This window comes from Phaenicophaeus curvirostris, chromosome 8 (genome assembly GCF_032191515.1).
Source record: "Phaenicophaeus curvirostris isolate KB17595 chromosome 8, BPBGC_Pcur_1.0, whole genome shotgun sequence".
NCBI lineage: Eukaryota > Metazoa > Chordata > Aves > Cuculiformes > Cuculidae > Phaenicophaeus > Phaenicophaeus curvirostris.
In genome coordinates this window covers 4,375,576-4,402,815 of record NC_091399.1, presented here as the reverse complement: position 1 = coordinate 4,402,815, position 27,240 = coordinate 4,375,576, and the positions used below count along the sequence as shown (strand labels likewise).

The 27,240-nt window shown below is 40.1% G+C and overlaps 1 protein-coding gene across 3 annotated transcripts in view; it reads left to right on the top strand.

Moving 5' to 3' along the window:
* The window catches only part of DPYD (dihydropyrimidine dehydrogenase), a 368,728-nt gene that overhangs the window by 331,043 nt on the left and 10,445 nt on the right, over positions 1–27,240 (top strand). For all 3 annotated transcript variants that reach the window (XM_069862153.1, XM_069862154.1, XM_069862152.1), the window contains one exon: positions 18,520–18,663. In XM_069862153.1, coding sequence (XP_069718254.1) covers positions 18,520–18,663 — 144 coding nt within the window. The remainder of the gene's footprint in view (positions 1–18,519; positions 18,664–27,240) is intronic.

Sequence of the window (27,240 nt, the reverse complement as noted above, 5' to 3'; positions counted from 1 at the left end):
AATACTGCTGTGTAATGTGACTGAGTTGGCTTAGGGGCATGTCCACAACTGTGGAACAAGCTCCCACAGGGCCTAAGACTCAGTCAGTCCCTTTGCCTTTCATCCTGAGAGTGGCAGGCACTTTTCCAACTTGACCTTCTGTATGCAGAAGTGTATCTATGTTCTTACTTGCTTTTCTTTTTTACAGGAAGGAAATAATTAAAATCTTACCAAAACAAACCAGCCTGTCCCATACACAAAGAATGAGAATGAGAGAGCAGGTGAGCAATGCAAGATAGGTGGAGTTCATTAGCTAACAGACACTGATGGGATATTTTAATGGTGAAGGTGGTATAAAACCTTTGCAGGGGAAGACAACACTATGAAACAAGTGTCCATTTTATCTCTTTTCTTTTGTCTTCTGGAACAGAAGCGCAGAGACACTGAGAAGGAGGCTCAAGAAACCTAACTGAATACTGAAAGGAAATTAAAATTAGTTCCCATTTCTGTTGCCCAGTCTGATTCTGTGCATATTCAGTTTACATTATTTTCAGAAAAAGAAAGTAAGATATTATAACCAGAATTCTTAAGGTATTTCTCATTCTTGGAGAGAGGAACTAGGTGTCTGGACTGGTCTTTAGATATGGTCCATGCTCCCAGTATTATCGTTATGACCTGCCAAGTATTTGGCATATCTCAGATCAGTTTCATTGTTATAAAAAGGAGTCGATGATCCCCCAGATCCACTAATTTCTTTTGGGGAAATATTTAAAAACTTGGAAGTAAAGTTTTCCTGAGGGGAAAACCAGTTGATAGCGAATTATATTAAATAAGCTGAGATCCTGTGGAAGAAATCATCAACACTTCTTTTTAAAGCTGTGATTTCATTTGGAAAGGAAAGTTAAATCAAAATATTATGATTTTATGATCTGTCTGTATCAGTATCAGTGTCACTATTACCAGTGAAAATGCTGAAAAGAAAACTTTATAGAATCCCGAGGTTGGTTTTCTTCCTAATTAACACTACAGCAGCATTTTTCAGAGTGTCAGAGGAATCCTGTATGGTGTAAAGTAGCTGTAGAAGAGAGAAATAATTTCTTTTAAGGAGCGGGAGCTTTCTTTAAGACTGGGTTGAAGATACATCTTATACTTTGGCTTATGTTAGAACATTGTTTATTTGTTTGGTATTTAAAGCTGTATTTGTACATCTTCTATTTTTGCAAAAAAGACAAAAGAGGTGTCCTTAAATATTAATAAATTCAGTGATATCTGTGATAAATAACTCCACACTACGACATGCTTTTTACACTTATGCATTTAATGTTGTAACTCTAATTCCAGAAAGTTCCTGATTAAAGAGAACAGTGTTTATTGAAATTAGTTGGATATTACACTGCTTTACTTCATTCTGCCTGGGCAATGACAGCAGAAGTGACTAGCTTCCTACAGACACCAAACTTCAGAAAGGAGAGAGGTGTCTGTACTTTTAAATTCAATGTGCCTGGGAATATTCCTAGGTACTTAGGCCAGCTGGCACCCAGCAGCCTGTGCTGACGATCAGAAGCTGTTAGTCTCCAAAGCAGGTTGGCTGCAGGCAGGCTGCCTGCTGGGAATGGCTTCTGGAGCATGCTGACTTCCAAAGCCTCTCCAGGAATTGCCTGGGACACTGATAGTCAGCACAGGCCAAAAGCAGGTAAGAAAATGTTGTAATGATTTGTTAGGACAGATGCCATCCTTGGTCCCAGGAACATTCCCAGAAACCAATTTGCTACTGTGGAGATAGACTGAGTGTCTTGCAAAAGACTCAAAAAAAGAAAAAAAAAAAAACAAAACAAAAAAACGGGGTGGGGAAAGGAAAAAAAAAAAGAAAGCAATGTTTGTGGTAGTACGTGAGCAGGCATGAGAGATGGACAGATGGACATAAAAATGAGCTATATGGGATGTTAGTGAAAATTGCACTAGGAAAAAGAGCTCTCTCAGCCTGAGGCTCCAAAATCAAGAAAACTGATGAATATTTTTAGAAAATCCCCAGAAAGATCTTCTATCCAAACTGTAATAGAATGTAATGTAGTATAAAATAAATATGTGACTAACACATATTTTTGTATGGTGTGGGTAATATGTGTGTATGTGTATATGTATTATCCAAGTATGGACTGTCAAAAAAATCATAGCTCACTGTCTTTTCAAATGTTATAAAACAGCTAAACTGTGAGTCCATTGCATCCTAAAGGATTAATTCAGTTTGCAGGTGGGACAGAGTTGCAGTGATTCAAGTCAGACCACTTAGAAGCTATGTTTACATTAAGAAGTAGTGTGGACAAATAGACATGGAGTTGTGGGAAGAAATGCTTGGTGCTTCAAACTGGTGTCTACACAATATGCATTGCAATGTGTTTTATGGTGTTGTAGCTCTAGTCTGGTCTCATGGGCTAAATGCCCATTAACAGCTGGAGCTCATTCTAGGTGTGCTTCTGAAGCACACATTCAGATCACACATTCAGGTTTCGTTTCACCCAAAATAAAATCCAGTTTGTGCTCTCTGAGACTGCTCTAACATAAGAACCTTAAGTGCAGTATGTGGAGATAGTCAGGAGGTCTAAATGAAAACACTAATGTAGAGGCAGCATTAGAAGAGCTCATGCAGCAGCATTACAGCAGTGCAGAACTAACATGCACAATTAGTGAGCAAGCCAAGGCCAGCCATCACTGGAATAGAGACAGAAGCCATTAACCACTCAGAAAAGAAAATGTTTGCATAGACAAGGAAAAATTTTGTGCAAACATAAGTGCATTAGCACAAACCAGAGAAGGAAAATCTACTGGTAATTGTCATGCATATGGGATTCTTTGCATTGGCAAGAAAATTATTTTGCCAAAGCTTGCTTACAATAGCAAAAAGAAAAGAAAAAACGCATCAGGAAAACAAACTGACTCAGAAAATGTAATTTTTGCACATATCTGGCTTTGATGTGCTACACAAGAGCAAAAACAAACTTTTGGGGCTGTTTGCACAAGCATGAACTTTAACTTTAAACTCAGAGTAGTAGCACAAAAGCAGAGAAGTGGGTGAATGCCAGCTGGACAGTTGAACATCAATAAATGCTAGATAACAGAATTTATTGGCCTTTTGTGACAACCTAAAACTGCTGACAAAAATGTACAGCATAATATTACACAATAGAACAATCAAAATACCAGCAGGATAATGTATATTACCAAGAAAAGGTGAACAAATTGAAATACTGCAATATATGGATAACACACAAGTACTCTGCTTTTAATTTAATCAAGTGAATAAATGAAGCATGTGACTAAACTGGGACAAACAGTTCATTAAAAAGTTGCATACAAAAAGTCAAAAAACTTAGCTCAAATAGGTAGTAAGCTGTACAGCCCCATAGCAAAGTATCTACATGGTTTTTTAAAGGTCTGGGATGTCTTCTAGGCAGGAGAGAGCTGGAAATGGATATAGTGATGCAGCCAGGAGAGCACTTGCTTAATAGAATGTCTTCTGCACTCACAGAAAAAGCAATAAGGCAAGTCAAAGTAAAAAGGGCATAAGTCTTGTCACGGAGGTTCTTCAGAGTCACAGGTCAGATGGGCAGCAAGCCAGTTGTAGACAAGATGGGAAGCTGTACATATGCATAATCTTCTAGCAATTTAGCAAGGCATTATACAGGCGTGCAGGTGGTATGCTTTCCATCTTAAAAGAGTAAAAGTACTTTCAGTTTCTGGCACAATAGTCATATTTGTAAACGTATTAGATATAAGAATTAAAATAGCTACCTCAATACCATTTGAGCATCCATTAAGGCAAATACAGGTGGAAGAAAATGCAATTTGAGATCAAACCTGAGGTAGAAGAATGCCATCAGTATCAGCAAGAACTACTGGGGCTGGCTGGGATTGCTGCCATAGCTGTATAGATGCAGAAACAGAACAGCAAAAACTGTAGCTGATCATGATTACATTCTCATCTATCTGCTTGAAATGACCAAGGCAATAAATCTAAAATGAAATAAAATGAGCTGAAATTGCATTTGACTCCTGGAGCACTGGGATAATTGCTGACCTCCCAAAGGCTATTACCCAGCTCTAAAAAATAAAAACCATACAGGATAGACCCACACCTGAAAAGGGGGTAAGTCAGCTTGGAGATTAGTGGGATTCATAAACCATCTCACAATACTTTTCCACGCTTCTCAGATCTGTACAGTCTCCTGAGGTGGTCACTAAACAGAACCACGCTATGAATACAATTGCTGTAATTAGCTAGAGTCTTCTCATATATAAAGGAGCTGTACAAAATATCCCACAGTGCAGCATTGCAGCATGTAAATGCTGAGGCCATTATATCGCACAAAGCAGGGTGTGGGAGGCCCTACTGTTCTGTGTGAGGTATATGTACGTAGAACACAACTCCTCCAAAAAGGCTTCTACATCCACCAGCAGAGTGCTGGAGCAGGCCAGCTGGGACATACTGGAGTAATGTGTGCCTTCAGTCCTTGTGTTTTAAGGGAAGGAAACTATACAAATGCAAAGTAACCATCAATTATTAGGAAGCATATTGCAAAGTCAGAACTAGCACTTTGTCAGTAACCACAAAGGAATACTGCTAAACCTACAGTGACATGAATTGCTTGATGTCTGGAAAGGGATTGAAACATACACCCGTGACTCCTCGTACAGGCTGCTGTACACAAAAACAGGACAACTGAACAAGAGTGTCAGATTCTCAAACTAAAAGAAATAGGTAAAATAAGGAGATGTAATGTAATGTTAAAGCCAGGTATTTGTTAGTTTGAGACAGGGGCTACAAAAGAGCCTCAAATGAGTGTTTGTACAAAGCAAAAAACTAATGTTAGCACGTGCCTTTCGATCTTTTTCCTTGGCTGTATGAGCTGGGAGAGGTCCTGTCACCTCCTAGGGTACTGCGCCCCCACAACTAAGTGGAACTATACAATACCTTCAACTTACAGTGCCCAGATCACTGAACAGAAATACCATTGAGCACCTGTCAAAGCTATTTTGGGACAGAATCTTCCATTTGAAAGGATGACTGTGTGCTGGGGAGCATTGAGCTGTGGAGGTAGGTGCGTTACCCCTAGTGAAACGTAGGCCCAAGAGAAAGGAGAGACATAAAAACTCATCGCATTCTTAACAGATTTTAAAGAAAAGTAGAGCGAAGGACTTGATTTCAAACTATAAATCTCAGAACCTAACCTTTGCTGTATTAGTGAGACTTCTGTGGCTTGACAGTCATTTTGCAGCAATTGCTGCAGATGGTGTGAGCAAGATCAGGCAATCTGGCAGCTCCACTACCAAACTGTGCTTGGAGACAGTGGAGCCTGGGCTATTTCTTGTTCAGTCATGCAGATAACTTGAAACAAAAACCTAGTCCACTTTCCATCACAGCTATCGCTACCATTGCCTTGCAGCAACTCTAATGGCAAAACTGAGTCAAGAACTGAAATTGCAATTTTTTTTTTTTTAAAAAAGCAAAGAGGAAGAAATCCTCGAGTGGAAAAATGGTTCTCGCAGAAAGTGCTCAGGATAGCCTGGTGCCATACTGATGTCAGGACACACACATGCCTCGGTGTCTGCTGCCTCGGGGAGCGTTATGACTAGCAATGGGGAAAGGAATAACAAAAAATAGAAACCAAAGGGCAATGCTATGATCAGCAGGCTAACAATCACCAAGAAATATGACCCAGAACTCTGCCTAGATCAACCCTTTTCCTCAAGATAAATCATAAACTTGAGTGCAAACCACCTACTTTGAAGGGACCCTGTAATTTGTCTAAAGCAGGAGTGGGCGAGTGTGTTTTACAGCCTCACCCCAAATGTCTGTTTTGTATGAGCAGGAGGCTAAGGTATGGATAAGGAGGCATTTGTTTCACCAGGACTTGATCAGTGGGATGGAAAAGCAAAAACTAATTAACACACCATTGACAAACTTTGTAGCTGACTTGCTAAACTCCACAGCTCTGCAACAGTTGTGTGACAGGCAGTCTCTTTGAAACAAATGCCTGCCCAAGCTTTCAAGTTCCACATTGGACAGTATTGAAGGTGACAGACTGTTCCTCCTAACCCAAGTTGCCAAGAAAGTTGAGTTAGAATTTTCTTTTTTCAGCAGTAATTACTAAGCTCTGTATGTGCTGTTTCCCGGGTTAAGAATGGAGAGCAATTATAGTAATTTTTAATAATGCTATCTCAGCTAATTGTAACTGAGGGATGTCACTACAACAAGTTTGTACATTTATGTGCAGGAAATTCAGAGAACTGTGCTTCAAAATGCGATCAAAGGAAAATGATCTGGAAGAAGGATTAAAGGCTAGAGTGAGGTGCACTCTCTCACTTCTGAGGTCTGAGTGCAGAAAAATGTATCTAAGCCTGCGTGTAGCCTGAAATGGTGGTTGAGGGCATGAGGTACTCCATCAGTCAAGTTGCTGTCAGAGCATCCAGCTACCTGCGGTGGCATGGGGGCAGTGGGGGATTTGAGGGGGATGCTGCAGATTCCTGGGAGAGCCCGGCCAGTCATCATTCTGCTGCTCCCCGTCACAGCCCGTCACCCTTCTCCTTCCCCCTGCCTGGTCAGCAAGTACTCCACCTCTGCAGCATTTCCAGCAGCCATGGGGCACAAGAAGGAAACCCTGGTTGATCTCCAGCCAAATCATGTGCCACTTAAGTATCTGAGCTGGCTTTGTGTTATGGCTATCCATGAGGCCCGTGTGGCTAAACTTCATTTTGCTACCCTGCCTCATCTCCCTGCCCACCCCACTACAGGTGCACACTTGACAGGAACAGGTTGGTCCTGCTGTGGTGCCCTGGCTCATTGAAGCAGTCTGCACACAGGAGGAGTACATATTTGGGAACAGACTTGCTGCTAATACAGGAGCACTCACTGCATCTTCTCTAGAGGCAGGAAATGGTACCAGCCTTCCTGAGGAGAAGCAGTAAATCTGTCCTGGGTGGTGACTGCTCCTGCCTTTGTAAGCCACTCAGACTGAAGCTCTCCTAGGAGCTTTATCCATCAGAATACACAGCACCTCTATAAAATATGGAGAAAAAGAAGTCAGGCAGACAGACCACATGGATTATCTATAATAATATAAATTATGTCATCCGTGACCTTTCTAGTAGCAGCACCGCTGTAGACAGCATTAATGTAGAGAAGCTGCACTAAGTAGAAAATTTTGTTTCCCTTTCTGTCTTGTGGTCAAAATGGCCATAAATTATTTTTTTTTAGATTCAGATTGAATTATCATAAATCTCTAGCATAACTTTAACCAGATTGATTATGGTAAGACATAAAAATTATTTTGTTTATACAACTTAAATTATTAGATTTTAAAATATGGCAGCTTTTTGAGTAGCAAAGCTCTGTAGGGCTTGTGTGGTCACCCATCGATGAAGAGTTATGTTACCTGGAACAATCTGGGTGCAGGGCAGCTGAAGACATGACAATTTTTTCAAACAACACAAAAAGAGGTGCATGCTGTGGGCTCAATTTTTATCTTCCATTGGGCATCTGTAACTCCTATGATGCAGTCAGGTGGAACCATATGTGTGCACATCCAAGTAGAGTGGGTTGATTGTGGTCAGTCAGCAAGACATGGTCCCGGTTTCCTAGTCACTGCACAGAGGCTTAACCTTAGTCACCGTAACTACTTCCATGTTTAAAGATCAGCCATACATAAAAGCTCTTGAGATCAGGACAGGAGTTTCTCTGAAGTATAAATTATACTATTTGTTGTGATATGCCAATCCTTTTGACCTGCAAAATAGCCCGATGAGCACACAGGGCAATGTGATATGAAAAGGAAGGGTTTATTTATCTCCATTGTTTATCTGTAAGGAGCACGTAGCCTGTGAAAAAGTGGATGGCCTGTTGAAGCAATATGCAATTGTGGTGGTGTTTTATAGCAGAGGACAAGCTGAATGCATACACTCACAAGCTTAGCTGTGCATACAAATCAGTGAACTCTTGTAGTAACAAGATGATCAGAACTCATTTTAAAGGTATTATAGTAATTTAGAACAAGATAGCTTTAAAAAACAGTGATGTATGCCTGTGATCTGTATTCCTAATGATTTGCACATTAGATTTTTAAAAATCAAATTCTTCTTCTGATTGACTTGAGTGAAAATCAAATCAAATTAACATTTTAGAGTATATGACCACTGTAATGTTATTTTCAGAATATAATGGTGCTTTAGATATTATACTTTAGTTGTTATAAAGACGGATAAATATGGAAGAGAGGCTCTGTGGGGGACTTGGAAGCTTGATTCTAATGAGGACTTTTCTGCTTATCTACATTAGCCTTTTTTTATATCATCTGTTACTTTGGTACCTACACATTGACATGTCCTTGCTTCTAGATGGTGATATAGGAAGCATTTATATCAGTTTAGGGAAGGTATCGCTTTTCTAATACATTATTGATATTTTATTCATAAGATAAGTTTGATATAATATTAATTTTAAATAGTTTAGCAATTATTTATTTCTTTTCGGATTGGTTTAGAAGTTTTAATAACTTCAAATGATCAAAATTCTTCATCATCACATTCTTTCAGTGGACCATTCCAATTTTGCCATCTGGCTATATTCTTATAATTTTTTTAATGTCATATATTATGTGTTGATTTGTCACATTTTCCAAACAGTTGGAAGTCCTTAATCAAACCAGAATACCCAAACTCTTCATAGAAAAGCATTCAGCATTTTCTCATTCTATCTCTTGCCAACTGCAGTGGGAGATTTGTCTATCTAGGGGTGGAAGCACTTACTATTAATGCCAGAACTACTTGTATTATGAGTCTTCGCATGAAATGTAGTGAGCTTAGATTATTGAGGTGATGATAAAAATGATTGTATTATTGAGTTTGAAGACTCTAAAAGGCTATGGTAGGTTCCTTGGTCATAACTGCAAGAGCTGGCTAGAGCTCATTTGTCTGCACTGAATATTTTACATTTAAATTAGGATTGTGTGAAGCAGAGATGAAGGGATTACTTTATGTGAGAGATGAATGAGGGAAAGCATTGTAGTCTGTGCAGAAGGAGGATAAGTACTGTAGTTCATCTGCCGTAAGAGATGGATTACAATGAATCTGAAGTAGAAGAAGGTTTGCTTAGGAATGATTAGCATATGTTGGCATTTAAGTAATCTATTAGTGTAATAATATATCTATAGTTATGTGATGTGTAATCTACCAGGGGAAAGAGGAGTTTATTTCCAGATATATTGAAATGATATGCTGTTTGTAATATAGGCAAGTCAGTAAAAAATCTGGAGCTTCTATGCAAAAAACCCCCATCAAAACAACAATCAAAATAAAAAACTGCAAAGGTTCCAGCAAATGGAAAAAGTATGCTTTTACCCATTGTGCTAGGTTTAGTTTAACTGTTAGCAAAACGTATTTGATAGCAAATTTGCAGTTAAAACACATATAGCAATGGTGAAAATGCGCTTTTCTTTGCACACAGTGTTGGCAGTGTGGATTTTAGTAAAATCAAAGCCTCATAGAGTGGCTTCCAAAATCTTGGTTTCTTCTAGAAGCTGGAATATCTGATTGCTGGTTGTCTTCTCTGCCTCGTCGCCCATTCCCCTGAGATTACAATTTTGATGGGTGTGACTGATTAGACTGAATATTTTTTTTTTATACAGCCATGATGCATACATAGCTTTCTATGTGTAAGTGCTGCAGGGCATCTAGAGCTGTATTTCCACCAGAGCGATGCTGGAAGGGAGAGTGTTATAGCTAAGAAGGATGTACATAGCATGCATTTTGCCTCATCCTGCCCACAGGGTATATTTGTTCTGTCTGTGTGGTAGTATCAGGTTGTGAAAGGAGCTTTTGAACAGGTTCACATGGGTCATGTAAGCAGTTTAAATGCAGCTTCACAAGGCTTCACAGTTATAGAAACAAGGCTAGGCTGCTCCTGGTACCTGACTTGCCTTATTTAGTGCAATGGAATTAGCAGATTCAGCTTAATATGCCTCCACTCATCTTGCCAGGTCAGCAGCATCTGTGATTGACAGGTCAGTTGGCAACCACTAATGTAGCCATAGCAGCAAAGATATTCATACTTCCTTACAGTTGTAAGAAAAGACTTACTTTTACCTCCGAAACTTCTTTGAAAGGATCCAGGAAACAGACAGCCACTAGGTACTGCCAGAGATCAATCTCCTCAGCACATGTACACCAGAAAAGGATGGTTAAATCCAAAGAAACAAATTATTTTAGCGATGCTCAGAATACCTGAGTTACCTGCCAGCTTGGAGGAGAGGGTAGGTAAAAGTATCTAGCAATGGCATTTTTTCATACAATCAGGTGATGTGATAATTGGTATAAGTGCATAAGCTGAGTGTATGGATCTATATACACTATGGTATATAGATGCACACAAAAATGTGAATACAGGGCTGATATATTTTTACTTCCATACCAGTAGAAGTACAAAGTTTTTTCCAGTACTAATGTTCAACTGATACTGATCCACATTGTCTAAATTCAAGTGAATACAGTTACATCTGCTTGCCTATCAGATATTTGTTAATAGCCATTCTGCTGACATCTTTGTTACGCTGCTGTTTAGCTGACAGAAATTCATCTGCGTAAATGGGTGGAAATTCCTTTCCTCACATGTCCAACAAACTGGAGACAAAGTGCCTGCCAATGTTTTAATTTCTTTTGCATGTTCTGGTTAGAGAGAGAGAAGAATGCTTTCACTCCACAGTGTCATGAATATGGTAATCTATGGAAATCACAGAAAGCAGGTACTTAAGTTAAGCACATACTGTACTACAGGAATCCCTGATGAATTCAAGTCTCTTCTGTTTAGAGAAGATGTTGTTGTCTATTAAGTGACAGACTGCCAGATGTTCATGAAGTAGCACAGTAATATGTATCAGTATCTTCTTTTCTTCACCCCAGAAGGTAACATTTTCTTTATCATCCATGTCATCCTGGCTTTTGATTGTAAATGTCTAAGCTTGCTTCAAATATTAACTCCTTTTTGTTTTATTGATGAATATTTCATGACTTCAGTACATTTGTAGAATGTAAGTTTTTTGCAGCACTATAGTAAGCCTATAATCCTAAAATCTTTTCCTTCACTCAATATATATAAGCTGGTAAAACCCAAACATTTGAAGTAGAATATGAAGAATAATTTGTCCGTGATTTTGAGCTAGTAAAGAAATTTTTTACAGTGTTAGAAAAATAATGAAACAAGAAATAATTGTTATTTTAAATAATGGTTTTATCTGCACACTCAATAATACAAGCATATATCTCATGGTGAGGTCACAGCAATATGCTTTCCTAGAACACACATTAATGTTCCATTTAGTCTCAGGATTACTGCAGGGTTAGCTCACCCACTTTAAATAATCATGGTCTAAAAAGTGGGCAGAACAGTTGAGTAACTAAATGCAATGTTATTACACATGCAGTGTGGGGAGCAGAGGTTACAGGAACAAGTTTATGTGCAGTAATTACAGATTATTGAGACAGTGCTGTTTACGAAGCAAATAAAAGTTCCAAGAAAAATGTCAAAATCACTGAAAGGCAGAGTTTAATTTTTCTCTGAAGAATTCTTGTATTCAGTCCTTTATTTTTAAGGCATTTCCACATTATTAAAGGCAATGATGCCAGTAATGTCTCAGCTCTAAGAAACAGAGCAATGAGAATGTGTGAACACTTTAATACAAGGGACAAATACTATGCAGCTTATTGGTAACACAACTAGAGCACCTTTGGGTCTGTATCAGCTGATGTTGGCCCACAAAACTCTCTGTCAGGTGGAGACCGATAGAGTGAGGTATCCTGTCCTCTCCGTGGCATGTCGCTTGCCTGAACGCCATGGGAAGGACTCTTGCAGGATTCCCTGCTGGAGGGCACGACAGGAACTCTGCTGCTGTCTGGATGACGCCTTCATGTCCTGGGCCCTTGCTGTGCCGTGCATGGGAAGGGCCCAGACATTAGCATGGCCAGACTGACACAGAGAAGAGCACCTGTTTAAGAGAATTCAGCTTTGAATGTCTGAAAGAATAAGAACATCTAAAAGAATTAACAGCTTCACTTTCTCCAGTGCCATACATACTTAGTTTTCATTAGTTAAGCAGTTTACCCGATTAGTGGGGAAAGCTTGTGCAAAATGTGCTTTCCATATATCTACGAATATGAATGTGTGAGAATTGCCATCTTCAGAGAAACAGAATTCAGCTTTTGCCTTTATTGCAGGCTTGTTTGTTTGTTTGTTTGTTTTTCCCAGAAGGAGCAGAAGCTACCTTGACATGGTGACAAGATATTATTGTTGTTGCTGTTACTGTTCTTTGGTACTGGGACTTTTCTTCCTCTCTGGAAATGCTGGAGTCATGTTTCATTGTATTCTCAGCAAACAAGGAAGAAAGTGGATATGAATGAATGGAAACTTGCACAGTGTAAAGTATGGTCAAGGCCACATGTACCCGCACCATGTAATAAGGATTCTATATACATGCAGCCGTTTTGAGCACATTGGACTTTAGAAATAATAAGCTTGAAGGATTCAGAAGCAACTGGGAAAATCATTAAAATTGAAACTGCTTTCTCTGGAAAACTTTGTACATCGAATATAGAAAGTTTTCCACATGAACAAATGGGGGTCAAACATTACTAAAACCTTTGTGCTGAGGGCATATAAAGTGACCCATATAAACCTGATTTAAATTCTTGTAGGTCCTGGGGGAGGGCAGCTGTCTACCTTGCTTAAATGTTAATGTTTCCCTTATCTGATTGCCTTTCTGTACCATGCTCCTACTTTCAGGGGTCCTGCTTCACCTATTACCCTCTTCAAAGCTATTAATTCTTGTCTGCAGTCTTGATAGCTTTGACTGTGTCTGAGGGATTCACTTGTCTACGTAGTCTCCCAAGCTGTTTCACACTCAGCTTTTGCCCACCCAGCTGCTTGTGTCCCCAGTTCTCTGAAACCAATGACAAACTTTCACAGATGTAATCCTGCCAAGGCAGGAAAGGGATGAAGCCTGGCTTTTCTGCGCATTGACAGGAGACTGGTATTTGGGGAGAATAGCTAAACCAACTACAGAACAACTCCTATTTGTAGGAATGGAGTAGTCAGCATGGATTAATGAAGGGAAAACCACGCTTGACCAACGCGATAGTCTGCTACAATGAGATGACGGGCTTGGTAGGTGAGAGGAGAGCAGTAGGTGTTACCTTTAACAAGGCTTTTAACACTCTCCCACAGCATCCTCATAGACAAACTGGTGAAACCTACTGCAGCTGACCCTGCTCTTGGCAGGGATTTGGACTGGATTGGAAGGGTCGTCTTGAGACAATCTGAGCCACTCTGATTCCGTGATGGTACTTGACCATCTCTGTCCCTTCCAATCATTTAGAGAATTCATATTTTCTCCTCCTCTCTTCCCTCCTCCTCTGAGGGAAAGCTGTTGGTTAGTAATTTCAGAGAAAGAACTATTCAGAAAAACAACCCCCAGAGAAGGAAGATTAACAGACACCTCTTTTTTTTTGATTTCTAAAACACACTAGTGTTATAGAACACATTAATGTTTTCCACTACAAATCAAAGTTCTGGTGTGACAATTATCCATCCATTTGCATTGCTACGGACTATGTGGGCCCTTGTTTGGTACATTTTTACTGCAGCCACTACAGAATATTTCAGTAGAGCAATCTGAACTCTCTTTTCGCAGTTCAGGTTTTCAGACATTGTTCAGTCTTCATACTTGTTCTCATCTAGTTTTGCTGTGCGCAAGCAGAAACATCCATGCTTGAAAAATGTAAAGTCTGTGAAATAAGATAATTTGGCTTGAGTTCCATTTCCAGATTTATGAGGGACATCACTGTATTGCTTAAAATATTTTAGATGTTGAAAGCGCGCAACCAGAATTTACTTAGTGAATGAGGCATACACATAGTACCTCAGACTGGAAGCAACACCCAAGTATAAAAGAATTTTGTTAATGACATTACATTCAGTATGAGAAATTTTCCACACATGAGTGTAACAGTATTTTTAAAATGTGTTGGCTGATAGCTAAATGATATTACTAGCTTAAATTTCCAGGAGCCAGTGATCCCTATAATTACTTATGTAAGTTCTTCCTTTACCTTGTGACCACTTCTTCCTGAAAATCATTTCTACGAAAATTACTGGGTTTACAGGGTTCTTTTTGATGCCCCATCTCATCAGTATATACTAGCAGGATATACTTCAGATCCACTGGAGTACTGTAGGGGACTGTTGCCTATTTTTGGTTTATGATGATACTTAGCTGTACCAGCTGAAATCTGGGTCTTCCAACAGTAGATAGCATCCAGCCCCTTAGTAGGAGACAGCTCCCCAATAAGCAACACATGACTACATTAGGGAGACTTTCTCAGAATAAGAAGCAGATCAGTTTCAAAGTTAGAAATCAAGTCCGGATCATCTGAAACATATTGCACTGCCCTGTTCACTAGCCTGTTCCACCAGTCAGGCTGCTTGCTGGTATGCCCATAAAAATTGCAGCAATCTGAAGTGGAGGATTGCCTCTACTTTTTACCATTAGGAAACAAGCACCTTTTTTTAGTTCATAATATGCTCAATTACCTTTAGATTGATCCATGAATAAATTAGAATCAAAACAGACTTATTCACCTTAAAGCTCTCCCAGCTTAAGGTTTCATTGTTGATTCATTATGTTGTCAGTTCTCTATTGGCAGGGTAATGCTTTTTTATATCTGGGTAGAGACAATTTTAGTGGAAGATACTGTTATCTTTAAATGAGCAGGATTTAGCTTTTCTAGTGAGAACAAATTCATCAATGATGAATCCCTGGAGAAACTACTGAAACAAAAATCAAAATGTTGCTGGCAATTTATACAGTTCATCAGTTAAAAGGCAGCCTTTGGAAGTCTTGGAGGGAGGGAAGGAAGATTTGAACTTTTCCTTTCTTTCTGTAAATACTCCAGCACAATATTTCAGGCTTCCAGGTTTGTGATAATGCAATTGTAAACAATGGAATAACGCCACGTAGTATATTTATTTTGGCTCCTTTCTTGATATTATCCCTCCAACAGACACATTAAATTATGTCTATATAGAGACAGATAGATACAAATAATGCACCTATAGACATCACTGATACAGATATATAAGTAGGCAAGAATTATCTAATTACTCTGCAATCTTCTAAGCACTTGCTATGATCCACATATTCATATTAATTGTTTTTTTTCTAATCAGATGTTGATATGACAAAGAGATCAGTGTATGGAGAGTTTAATGGTACTGGAATATCTGGAAATTAGAAAAAAAAATGAATAAAACAACCATACTACAGAAAGATTTCAAAAGCAAACAGAGTTGAGCTCACCAATTCTGTGCTTATGCTTTCATTGGGAATTCTGCTATTAAATTACTCACGTGCTTAGGAAGATGTCCCCTACAATGATGAGGGGTGATTTAAATTTAAACCCACTTAAACATCCATCTCTTCAGCAGTTGTTTCAATGTATCCACTTTTACTATATCCAGTAACTCACTCATTAAAATACTGTTTGCCATTTCATATGGCCTTTGACTCCAAAATGCTTGAAACTACAGCTCTGAACAATAAGGAGTCTCATCAGCGTTCCCAGTATCTGTGCATTACTCATAACGGGAACCATCAATAAGTCCTTCCTAAGCTCCTGAGGCTATGTTTTCATGTATTATTTATTGATATAGAAAAGATTGCTGGTTTTCAGTGTTGTTTGATGAAATTTGGCTTGGCTGCTTGTGAACTACTGGACTCCAAACACAAAATAACCAGACCCTTTGCATTGGCACACAGTCACCTTCTGTTAAATCAATAGAAGCTCATTGTGTAAGCCCAAGGCCGGACTAAAATCGAGGTGCTTCCTTAATTAACTTAAATTATATTTAATCAGCTTCTTTATGGAAAAACAGCAATGCACAGCAAAGACTAGGGTTGGATGATAGTTTTCTAAATTAATCATGATTTTATTGTTTATATTGTTTAATTTAACTGCATGCATGCTATTGCAAAACATCTGAATTATGGTACTGATGGCGTTGCATGCTTTTCAAAATGTCAGCGGCGTGTCCCAGCTAGCAGCTACATTAGGTGTAAGAGTCTAAAATCTTCCATCTCAAAATGTAGCAAATTAATGAATTACCTTATACACAAAAATGATTTTTTCCCCACACTTTTCATTAGATCACTTATTTAATTTCAATACCCTCAGTATTTCTGCCTGTAGAAATTAGGAGAATGGGTGTGTATTAACAGAACAGAAAAATAAAGGATTTATTCTGCCAAGATTTAGTTATTCTTCCAAAAGATAATCTTCAATGGATCGAGTCATGAACAACTGTCTCCTCTTTCTACTACTTCAGTTAAAACCTCAGCAAAATTAGCTTTGCTACTTACCCTCAAAGTCAGCAATTCAATTCCTGGCCAGACAGGGAACAGTCCAAATATGCTTTGTTATCAAGTCTCCTACCCTCTCAAACCCAAAGTTGTTGACATCAGCACATAAACTATGGAGAAACTAGTTTCGTGTGAAACAGATAGTACTTATTCATAGCCAAAATGTATTTCTAATTGGTGTAGCCTAGCAGACATGAAATAACTATTTTAATAAAATTTTATATATTTTTTAGAATTTTTCTGAAAGACTTAGGCTTTCTAAAAGTCATACAAAGAATTGAGTCTCTATGTATGTGCTTTAGAGCCTATTGATTAGATAGAAATTAGACAAATTCTTCCTTCTACTCATTTTCCTGTTCAAAGTAATTCTGGTTTTGCTGACTTATTTCACTGTACTATGTAAGGCCACCACCTTCCTGCTGTTTGCAGTAATATTTAAAACCCTATGTTAAGACATCCTAGAACATCTTGTTTCTAAGATAATGTATGGCAACAGCACAGAAAAGCAAGTTTGACATCTGGAAGGAAGCCCTTGAATATGACATTCAGGAACAGAGTTCATGTTGAACAGATAATTCAAGAGCCTTTTGCTGGTGGCCAAATTTCTACATCTAGATTTGGAACACATGGGGTCTGCAACATCCCCCACAGTTCTGGTCTCGCATTTGTCTAGACCGCAGCTTTGTCCTGGAGTTCAGCTCAGTCCTAGCCTGCAGGAGGACATCTACTCTGGAGAACACCAGGAGACTGCAGATCTTGGTCTGACTTAAAGTTGAGGCCACAAACCAAGTCTTGGAAGCAGAAAGGCATTTCATGCTCTGACTAAAACCCTAGCAGCAAGGAAATATTTTATTTGTCATTACAAGAAACCTAAGGTCCCAAGGTTGGACATTGTGACTGACAGAGCCCATTGAGGAAATTTTCTAGTAAGGATTAGCAGAAAAACAGGGTAACCTCTCCTGGATTTGCTTCATTTTTAAAAAATAATAATTTCTAAATTTTTAAATAATTCTGGTTTTAAAATTCACATTGAAATTCCCTCTTAAAATATTGATAGCCACAGCAGTACTGTATCTTGTTCAATATTCTCTTTGAGGTTGTATTATTAGTGTGAATTAATGCTAGCAATTGCTGAGGCTATGTAATCCCTGTTACTACCTGCTAGTTTCTGCAGTGGTGCAGTAGCTTCTGAATGGGGTTTACTTCTGCAGAATAAGGAACTAGCTTCAGAGGAGGAAGGGCGTGGTCTTTTGCATCAAGCAAGAACCCATGTTTTCCACCATTTTTCATTCACCTACGTCTAACGTTGTGGCACGCTATAGTTGTCCATATCTCTGCAAGGTAAGTTAAGGGACTTTTCCTTCAGGAAGCTGAGTGTTTGATGAAATGTGAACCAGCGCTTTCATGTTCTTGGGCAAGACACAAGTTTTACAATTCAGTGAAAATTTCCTGTAGCATTTGTTTAATTGGCTTCAAGAATTAAATGCTGCAGAAAAGACTGCAAGTGGGACACAGAGGTGAATTAGGAGATTAGAATGTGTTTCAGTTCATTTGGTGTTTGTTAGCCTTACTTTTATAGGTCAACATGACCTTCTGTTATCAGAATACAAAATGCATATTTCTAAGCTTTAAAAGTACATATCAATAAATTCAGGTATCCATACAAATAATCTAAAGCACTGGTGGAACCCTTCTAAGTAAATTGATAGTTTTATGACACCTTTCCACGTACTACAGAAATAAAGTTACACATTTGAATTATTTAACATGATACATTTTTATATATGAGCAAGTGTGCAATGGGGAAATATAAGGCTGTTGGTTGCTGACCTGCAATTCAGCTATTTCTCTGATGTGGTATATTAATATTTTAATATTCAGTATATTCAAGTCAGATCCTGAAGTTCATATTTGATTTTTATTTACTTCTCACTCTGGTACAGACTAACTGATTTCAATTTCAACTTTCTGAATAAGAAGTAAGTTGTGCTCAGCAAGGATTTAGGATTTCACTTTTGAGATCGGAGTCACCTTTTTGCTACATCTGCTTATTAAGCATAATCATGTTTCCTCAATTTTGTTTCAGAAACTACCCAGTTTTGGACCCTACCTGGAAAAACGCAAAAATATAATAGCTGAGAACAAGATTAAACTGAAGGAACAGAGCACGGCTGCTGTGCTTCCCGAGAAAAAGCACTTCATTCCAAAGAAGCCCATTCCAGCAATCAAGGTAACAAGAATACAGGCTTACGCATAAGAAATGATCAGCCATCAGGCAGTTGACATGCACAGTCATTTCTAGCAGTTTGAGTTGGTTATTACTGCTTTTAAGCTTGTTAGAGGGCATCAAAGACAACTATTTATGCAGACTTTCTAGCTTTTAACCAAAATCGATGGCAAGTTATTTGTGATGAACATGTATAGGTATTTTCCTAATGTAATTTTTCAAAAATGAGGATATTCAGGCAATGGAACAATAATTTTAGAAGAAGGTAATGCCTTGAAGAATGTAGTAGAACTGTTAACAATTTTTTTCAGTTTTGTGTGATACCTTTTGTTTACTTATGATTTGCTAAATACCTCCATCTCTCATTCAGGATCAATGGAAAAAGTTCATGTTCAATACATATGAAAGCTGTGTTATAGGTTTTCAGACTGAACTTTTAAAGCTGGAGAATGTTTGTCTAAGTAGCTGATCCACCATCTACAATGAGTAAATGTCAAGGTGAAAATAAAACCTGCGACCCCATCTACTGCATAATCCATACATTGGATCATTTCTTTTCCCTTAGGTAGCCAATAAATGTCAATAAAATGAAACATCAGAAGCTAATTATTCTATGTGTTCACTTTAGACCTTACTTAAACTTCATGTCTGAATGGGAAAAAGAAGCAGGCAAAAAACCTATATTTTTTTAAAATCAGGATTCTCATACAGGCCCTTTTATAAAGCAGTGTGAAAATTAGACCTGTTGAGCTTGTTGACCATCTTCCTCATATATACAACCTCCTTTCAGGTAGTTGTAGAGAGCAATGAGGTCTCCCCCCTTCAGCCTCCTTTTCTCCAGGCTAAACCACCCCAGCTCTCTCAGCTGTTCCTCATAAGGCCTGTTCTCCAGCCCCTTCACCAGCTTTGTTGCTCTTCTCTGGACTCGCTCCAGAGCCTCAACATCCTTCCTGTGGTGAGGGGCCCAGAACTGAACACAGGATTCAAGGAGCGGTCTCACCATTCCCGAGTACAGAGGGAGAATAACCTCCCTGAACCTGCTGGTCACGTCGTTTCTGATACAAGCCAAGATGCCATTGGAGGTTGTAGAGAGGAGGGTGATGGCCTCTTCTCCCAAGTGACAGGGGACAGGACAAGAGGGGATGGCCTCAAGCTCCACCAGGGGAGATTTAGCCTGGACATTAGGAAAAAATTTTTCACAGAAAGGGTCATTGGGCACTGGAACAGGCTGCCCAGGGAGGTGGTTGAGTCACCTTCCCTGGAGGTGTTTAAGGCATGGGTGGACAAGGTGCTGAGAGGCATGGTTTAGTGTTTGATAGGAATGGTTGGACCTGATGATCCGGTGGGTCTCTTCCAACATGGTTATTCTGTGATTCTATGATTCTTGGCCACCTGGGCACACTGCTGGCTCATATTCAGTCGGCTGTCAACCAACACCCCCAGTCCCTCTCCTCCAGGCAGCTTTCTAGACAGACTTCTCCTAGTCTGTAGCACAGCACAGGGTTGTTGTGCCCCAAGTGCAGGACCCGGCATTTGGCCTTGTTAAACCTCATGCCATTGGACTCTGCTCAGCGGTCCAGCCTGTTCAGATCCCTTTGCAGAGCCTCCCAACCCTCCAGCAGATCAACACTTCCACCCAGCTTAGTGTCGTCTGCAAACTTGCTAAGGGTGCACTCAATGCCTTCATCCAGGTCATTGATAAAGACATTGAACAGGGCTGGACCCAGCACTGAGCCCTGGGGAACCCCACTTGTCACTGGCCTCCAGCTGGATTTCACACCATTTCCCACCACTCTCTGGGCCCGGCCATCCAACCAGTTTTCCACCCAGGAGAGTGTGCGCCTGTCCAGGCCAGAGGCTGACAGTTTCCCAAGCAGAATGCTGTGAGAGACTGTGTCAAAGTCCAGGAAGACACATCCACAGCCTTTCCCTCATCCAGCAGCCAAGTCACTTTGTCATAGAAGGCGATCAGGTTAGTCTGGCAAGACCTGCCTTTTGTGAACCCATGTTGACTGGGCCTGATCACCTGGTTCTCTTCCATGTGCTTCATGATAGCACTCAAGATCACCTGTTCCATGACTTTCCCTGGCACTGAGGTCAGACTGACAGGCCTGGAGTTCCCTGGGTCCTCCCTGCGACCCTTCTTGTAGATGGGCACAACATCAGCCAGCCTCCAGTCCAGTGGGACTTCCCCAGTCTTCCAGGACAGTGGGAAGATGATGGAAAGGGGTTTGGCCAGCACATCCGCCAGCTCCTTCAATACCCTCGGATGAATCCCATCCGGCCCCGTAGACTTGTGGATGTCTAGTCGGGCTAGCAAGGCTCTGACCACCTCTTCTTGGATCATGGGAGCCTCATTTTGCTCCTCTAGCTCCTGGGTTTGGACACAGATGGAACAACTTTCTTTACAATTAAAGACTGAGGCAAAGAAGGCATTAAGTACCTCAGCCTTTTCCTCATCCTCTGACACTGTTACATGCGGTATTCCAAGCTATCTGGTAGAACTGCAAAACCAGCCAAGGAGAAATTTTGAGTCATCTTCCTGTTTAATTTAGTTTGCCATTTCTGTAGACATCTCTCAGGTTTTTAGACTGCTTATTTTGGTTTATGTCACACTATTGGAAATCGCTCCCCTCCGCTTGTGCTGAGGTTCCCTTCTTTATGTATACAAAAAGTTTGAAAGAACAGCAATCTACTCTTTTTTTCCCCACTATGATGAGCATTTTCAAAGCCTACTTGACCTCAGAGGTTTTGTGGTTCTCTTCTCTTTGCAGGGAGAGTATTGATGTAGGAAAAAAGAGAAAGAAAAAGCTACAGCCAATAACTGCATTTTCAATGAGATAGCTTGCTTCTGAAAACAGCAGAAAACCAAAAACCTGATACCATCCAAAAGCAAATAAACTGAGTGAAGGAAAAAGTTTAGAAAAGGGGAAAAACAGACATAAAGACTGGAAAAAAAAACATAAATAAGAAGTTTAAGTCAATAATTTATCAAGCCTAACTCTATGTACAAAAGCAAAAAAAAAAAAAACCACAAGGTTAAAAAGAAGAAAAAAAGGACCTACTGCAGGGAAGAGGAAAATGAATTCCCTCAAACAAAAACTTTTATTTATAAAGACATTGAATACTTCAGTGTGGTGTCTGTGAGGAGATTCTGAGCCAGAGAAATCAGGTTAACATCTTTCTCACACCTTCATGTAAATGAGACTGAAAAAGGCTGAAGCAATTAGAGGAAGGTAGGAACCACCAAAGCTGATTCTTGACAGTCTCCTAGTCTGACCATCTCTTTAGAAAGTCATGGTTTTAGCTATAACAAGAAAACCCAGCAATGAGAGATTGCCCACTAAGAAATAGGAAAATACCTGGATCGCTTGAAGTAGGGAACCTACCCACTGCAAAGGGAGATTTTTATTAAGTTTACCATTAATACACCCACTTATTATTATATTGTGAGGAAAATCTGGGAGGAAGATTCAGAATATTCATTAAGGATGCTGAGTGAAACTTAATGAAAAAAAGGTGACTTACCTGATACCCTCCCCTGATCAGGAATTCTCCACAGAGAGGAAAAAGAGCTCAGACTTCAGTGAGTTTTTTGTAGCTGTCCAAGTTCTGTCTTGGCCGGCCGTTTAGGCAGAGGAGAGAATACGTTCTGTTAGTGCAAACTAGGATATCTGGGGTGGGAATAGTGAGCTCTTATAGCTAGTCCCAGCCTAACTCTGGTTCTCTGGAACAGTGTAGAGATATTCTTGAAAGCTGATTAGACCAAAGAGATAGGTGTCCTTGAAAGAGCTACGACCCCTGCTTTGGCTGGTTGCATTTTTAGAGGGTTGCTGCAAATTTCCTGATGCCTGCCCAGAACACTTTCATCTGTCTAATCTGCTGTTGGGTTGGTGATATGTAAATTCCAACATTTGTTTAAATTCCACATGCTGCCAAAATGCTTTTTTTAAAATAGATATAGAAACCCTCTGTGATTATCCAAAATCTAATTTAATTTTCTGGATGGCTTTCCCTGTGGCTTTTCTCTTTATTTTCTCTATTTTTCAATATTAATTGAAACTGCATACTTTGATATTCAGCAGATTTGTTTCTTCTTTTCTCACTTATCTGTAGTATCAGAATTTCTGCTATATGTGAATATGTGCTCTGGAGCTTTTCTTTTCAGTTGCATTTTTGATCAGGTCCTGTACATGTATTTCCCTACCTCAGGTTACTTCCTTATTGCTTTAATTTTCTTTCCTTATACGTTTCTGGTTTGGTTTTTTTTCCTAATAATTTAGTTCTTTGTCCTTCAGGGTCTAGTACCATAATATTCAGTCACAATTTATCTGCTTATTTTGTTTAGTTCTATTTTACTCCAACAGTCTTGCTGTAGAGATTGCCCTGTTTGGTAGTCTAAACTCTCTGTCATGCCTCTGTTTGTCAGCTTAGCTAGGGCATGACAGGTTGTTCCACCTGTTGGAAAAATGTCCATAGATTTCCTCAAGCTTCAGTTCCTTGTGTTTGAAATATTTTTCACCTGTATGTGTATGGAAATGTTTACATGGCTTTTTGCACATACGTAAATGCAAGTCATCTTATGCTGATGCTGTAAGCACCCAGCTGGAAGCCAGTTCCAGGAAGACATCTAGCCACATTTAGTCCAGTGTTGTGCTTAATCTATAAAATCCACTTGAGAAGCAAGGTATATTGATCCAGGCACAGCACTGTTATGCCACAACTGTGTACCATTTTTGACCATTTTGGCATTTACCTGGGTGGTTTAACATGAGTAGTTTTAGCTTGTACTTGCCTGCCCGGAAGAGACTGTTTTGTTGTAATCTTCATCATAAATGTGGAGTTGTTGCATATTTCAGGTGGACCTATGCATGTGTGTCCCATGATTTATGGAACTCTGAATCCAAGTATTTGCTCCAACATGAATCACAGCAATAAACTCTCCTGCAGTAGCCCATAATGATCACTTCTCTATCACAGCACCTCAGAGACTAGTCTCATTACATGTGACAATTTAAGTGATCTTAAGTTAGTTTTCAGATATGGCGAAAATCCTAGAGTCCAAACCTCCTATTTCCCTCCCCACTCTGCCTGTAGGACTGCCTCAAGTGATTCTAGAATAGAATAGAATAGAATATTGCAGTAGGAAGAGATCTACAGCGACTTTCCTGTCCAGCTGCCTGACCTCTCTACACCTGACCAAAAGTTAAAGTGTGTTATTAAGGGCATTGTCCAAATGTCTCAAAAACTACTGGACTTGGGGCATCACCCATCTCTCTAGGAAGCCTGTTCCAGTGTTTGACCACTCTCTTGGTAAAGAAATGATTCCTAACGTCCAGTCTAAACCTCTCCTGGCACAGCTTTGAACCATTCCCACATCACTGGATACCAGGGAGAAGACATTGTTGCCTCCCTTTCCATCTCCCCACCCCATCTCAGGAAGCTGTAGAGGTCACCCCTCAGCCTCCTTTCTCCAGACGAGATAAACCCACAAGGTCTTTGATCCTATCCAGCAGGATAATCACCTCTTTTGACCAGCTGGTTATACTGTGTTAGATACACCCCAGGGTGCAGTTTGCTATCCTGGCTGCTAGGTCACACTGCTGACTCATGCTGAGCATCCTATTGACCAACACCCCCAGATCCCTTTCTGCAGGCCTCCTCTCTAGCCACTACTCTCTCAATTTATACTTGTCCCCAGTGTTGCTCAGTTCTATGTGCAGAATATGGCATTTGGACTTGTTAAATTTCATCCTATTAATCATCGCTCAATGCTCCGATCTATGTAGATCCTTCTGCAAGGCTGTTATTGCACTAGCAGCGCATAAGAGGAAGGGCACTGTGATATTGTATATAAAACTAGACTGACTGTGGATTCCAGATCATGGCTGGTTAGTATAACATTAGCATTGCAGTAATTATGGTGCTATTTTCTCTCTTAACATCATGATAGTTTTCTCATATCTTGTTGGGACAGCACATCAAACAGAAGTTTTCATGAGTTGTCCATGGTGTCTCCTACTGTGTTTTCTCTTGCAACTTCCTTTTGTCTAGCATGTATGTGTCCACCAGAATAGCAAAAGCTACTTATTTTGATATGCTGTTTGACAAATTGCATTTTTTCACCGTGATAGTACTTGTTCATCCAGTTTTATAAAATACCTATGAATTCCCTTGGGTTTTCTTTCATTTAGTTGAAACTAAAATCAGTATCAACTATAGTCTTCTGGTTCAAATCTTTTCCTGAAACACATGCAAGCATTCTAAACAGCATCATATATAAACCAGAAAACTGAGCTATTTTGCTCTGTTAATATTTTGCCTTTTCAGAACATTGATCATTCTATTCCTTCTTTTTATTTTTAATTTGTTTAGTTAACTTGCAGGCTCACTTCATGGGTACTTAATTTCCGAACTCCACTGTATCAGAGGCCTGTGTCAAAGGCTTATTGAAACACAAAATTTACCAGTAGTTTGTTTTAGTTTTTTTTCTTTATAGTCTCAGTCTTCATGTTTTCATGAAGAATTGCAAAAGGTTCACAAGGCATAATTTTCATTTCAGAAGTCATGTTGAATTATGTAGTAAGGGTTCATTTGAGTTATTTTGTAAGTCCTTCTTTAGCTAGTACTGCAACAGTTTTACTTGGTTCCTTAAATCCCAGAGTGCATTTAATAACATTTTTAACTATTGGCAAAGAATCTGTAATCTTTCAATGTAAAGTTAGTTTTAATGAGATTATCTATTTTAGCCACTTTGCTGTAAATTGACCTTGGTCATGTACCCTCAGATTCTGGTGACTTTTTCTTCTTTTCCAGTTACCAGGCAACTGGGAATGAACTCTGTTCCCTCTAAGAGGGCTGAAGGCTCGGCAGCTCAGCTGAAGTGCATTTACACCAATGCACGCAGCATGGGGAATAAGAAGGAAGAGCTGGAAGCTGTCGTAGGGCAAGGAGCCTATGATGTCGTTGCCATCATGGAAACGTGGTGGGATGACTCATATAACTGGAGTGCAGCTATGGTGGGGTACAAACTCTTCAGGCGAGATAGGAAGGGTAGGAGAGGAGGCGGGGTAGCCCTCTTTGTAAGGGAGGACTTGGACTCCATTGCGATGGATTGTGGTGATGAGGAGGTTGAGTGCCTGTGGGTTAAAATCAGAGGAGCCCACCAGAAGGTAGATTTTGTGATGGGAGTCTGTTACAGACCACCCAGCCAAGGAGAAGCAGCTGATGAGCTCTTCTATACACAGCTGGGGTTAATCTCTAGATCAATGCCTCTCGTTCTTGTGGGAGACTTCAATCTTCCTGATATCTGCTGGAAGTACAATGGAGCAGAAAGGAAGCAGTCTAGGAGGTTTCTGGAGTGTGTGGAAGACAACTTCCTTGCACAGCTAGTGAATGAACCAACAAGGGAAGGTGCCCTCCTGGACCTGCTGTTTGTGAACAGAGAAGGGCTTGTGGGAGATGTGGCAGTAGGTGGACGCCTAGGACTAAGTGATCATGAGATGATAGGGTTTTCTGTTCTATGTGAAGTGAAGAGGGTGGTTAGCAGGCCAGTAGCATTAAATTTCCAGAGGGCAGACTTTGAACTCTTCAGAAGGCTGGTTGGCAAAGTCTCATGGGAGACAGTACTTAAGGGCAAGGGAGCCCATGAGGGCTGGGAGCTCTTCAAAAAGGAAATCCTAGCAGCTCAGGAGAAAGCCATCCCCGTATTCCAGAAAAAAAAGCTGGCAGGGGAGAAAGCCAGCTTGGTTGAGCAGAGAGATCTTGAGTGATATCAAGGAGAAACGTTTATGGGCTCTGGAAGAGGGGACAGGCCTCTTGGGTGGACTACAGGAGGGAAGTGAGATTGTGTAGAGGAAAAATCAAAAGGGCTAAGGCTCAACTAGAAATCAGAACGGCAAAGTCTGTGAAAGATAACAAAAAATCTTTCTATAAATATATAAATAATAAAAGGAGGACTAGGGACACCATAAAGTCCCTATTGGACGCAGAAGGAACAACAGTGACAGGGGATGAGGAAAAGGCTGAGGTACTTAATGCCTTCTTTGCCTCAGTCTTTAATTATAAAGAAAGTTGTTCCATCTGTGTCCAAACCCAGGAGCTAGAGGAGCAAAATGAGGCTCCCATGATCCAAGAGGAGGTGGTCAGAGCCTTGCTAGCCCGACTAGACATCCACAAGTCTATGGGGCTGGATGGGATTCATCCAAGGGTATTGAAGGAGCTGGCGGATGTGCTGGCCAAACCCCTTTCCATCATCTTCCCACTGTCCTGGAAGACTGGGGAAGTCCCACTGGACTGGAGGCTGGCTGATGTTGTGCCCATCTACAAGAAGGGTCGCAGGGAGGACCCAGGGAACTCCAGGCCTGTCAGTCTGACCTCAGTGCCAGGGAAAGTCATGGAACAGGTGATCTTGAGTGCTATCATGAAGCACATGGAAGAGAACCAGGTGATCAGGCCCAGTCAACATGGGTTCACAAAAGGCAGGTCTTGCCAAACTAACCTGATCGCCTTCTATGACAAAGTGACTTGGCTGCTGGATGAGGGAAAGGCTGTGGATGTGTCTTCCTGGACTTCAATAAA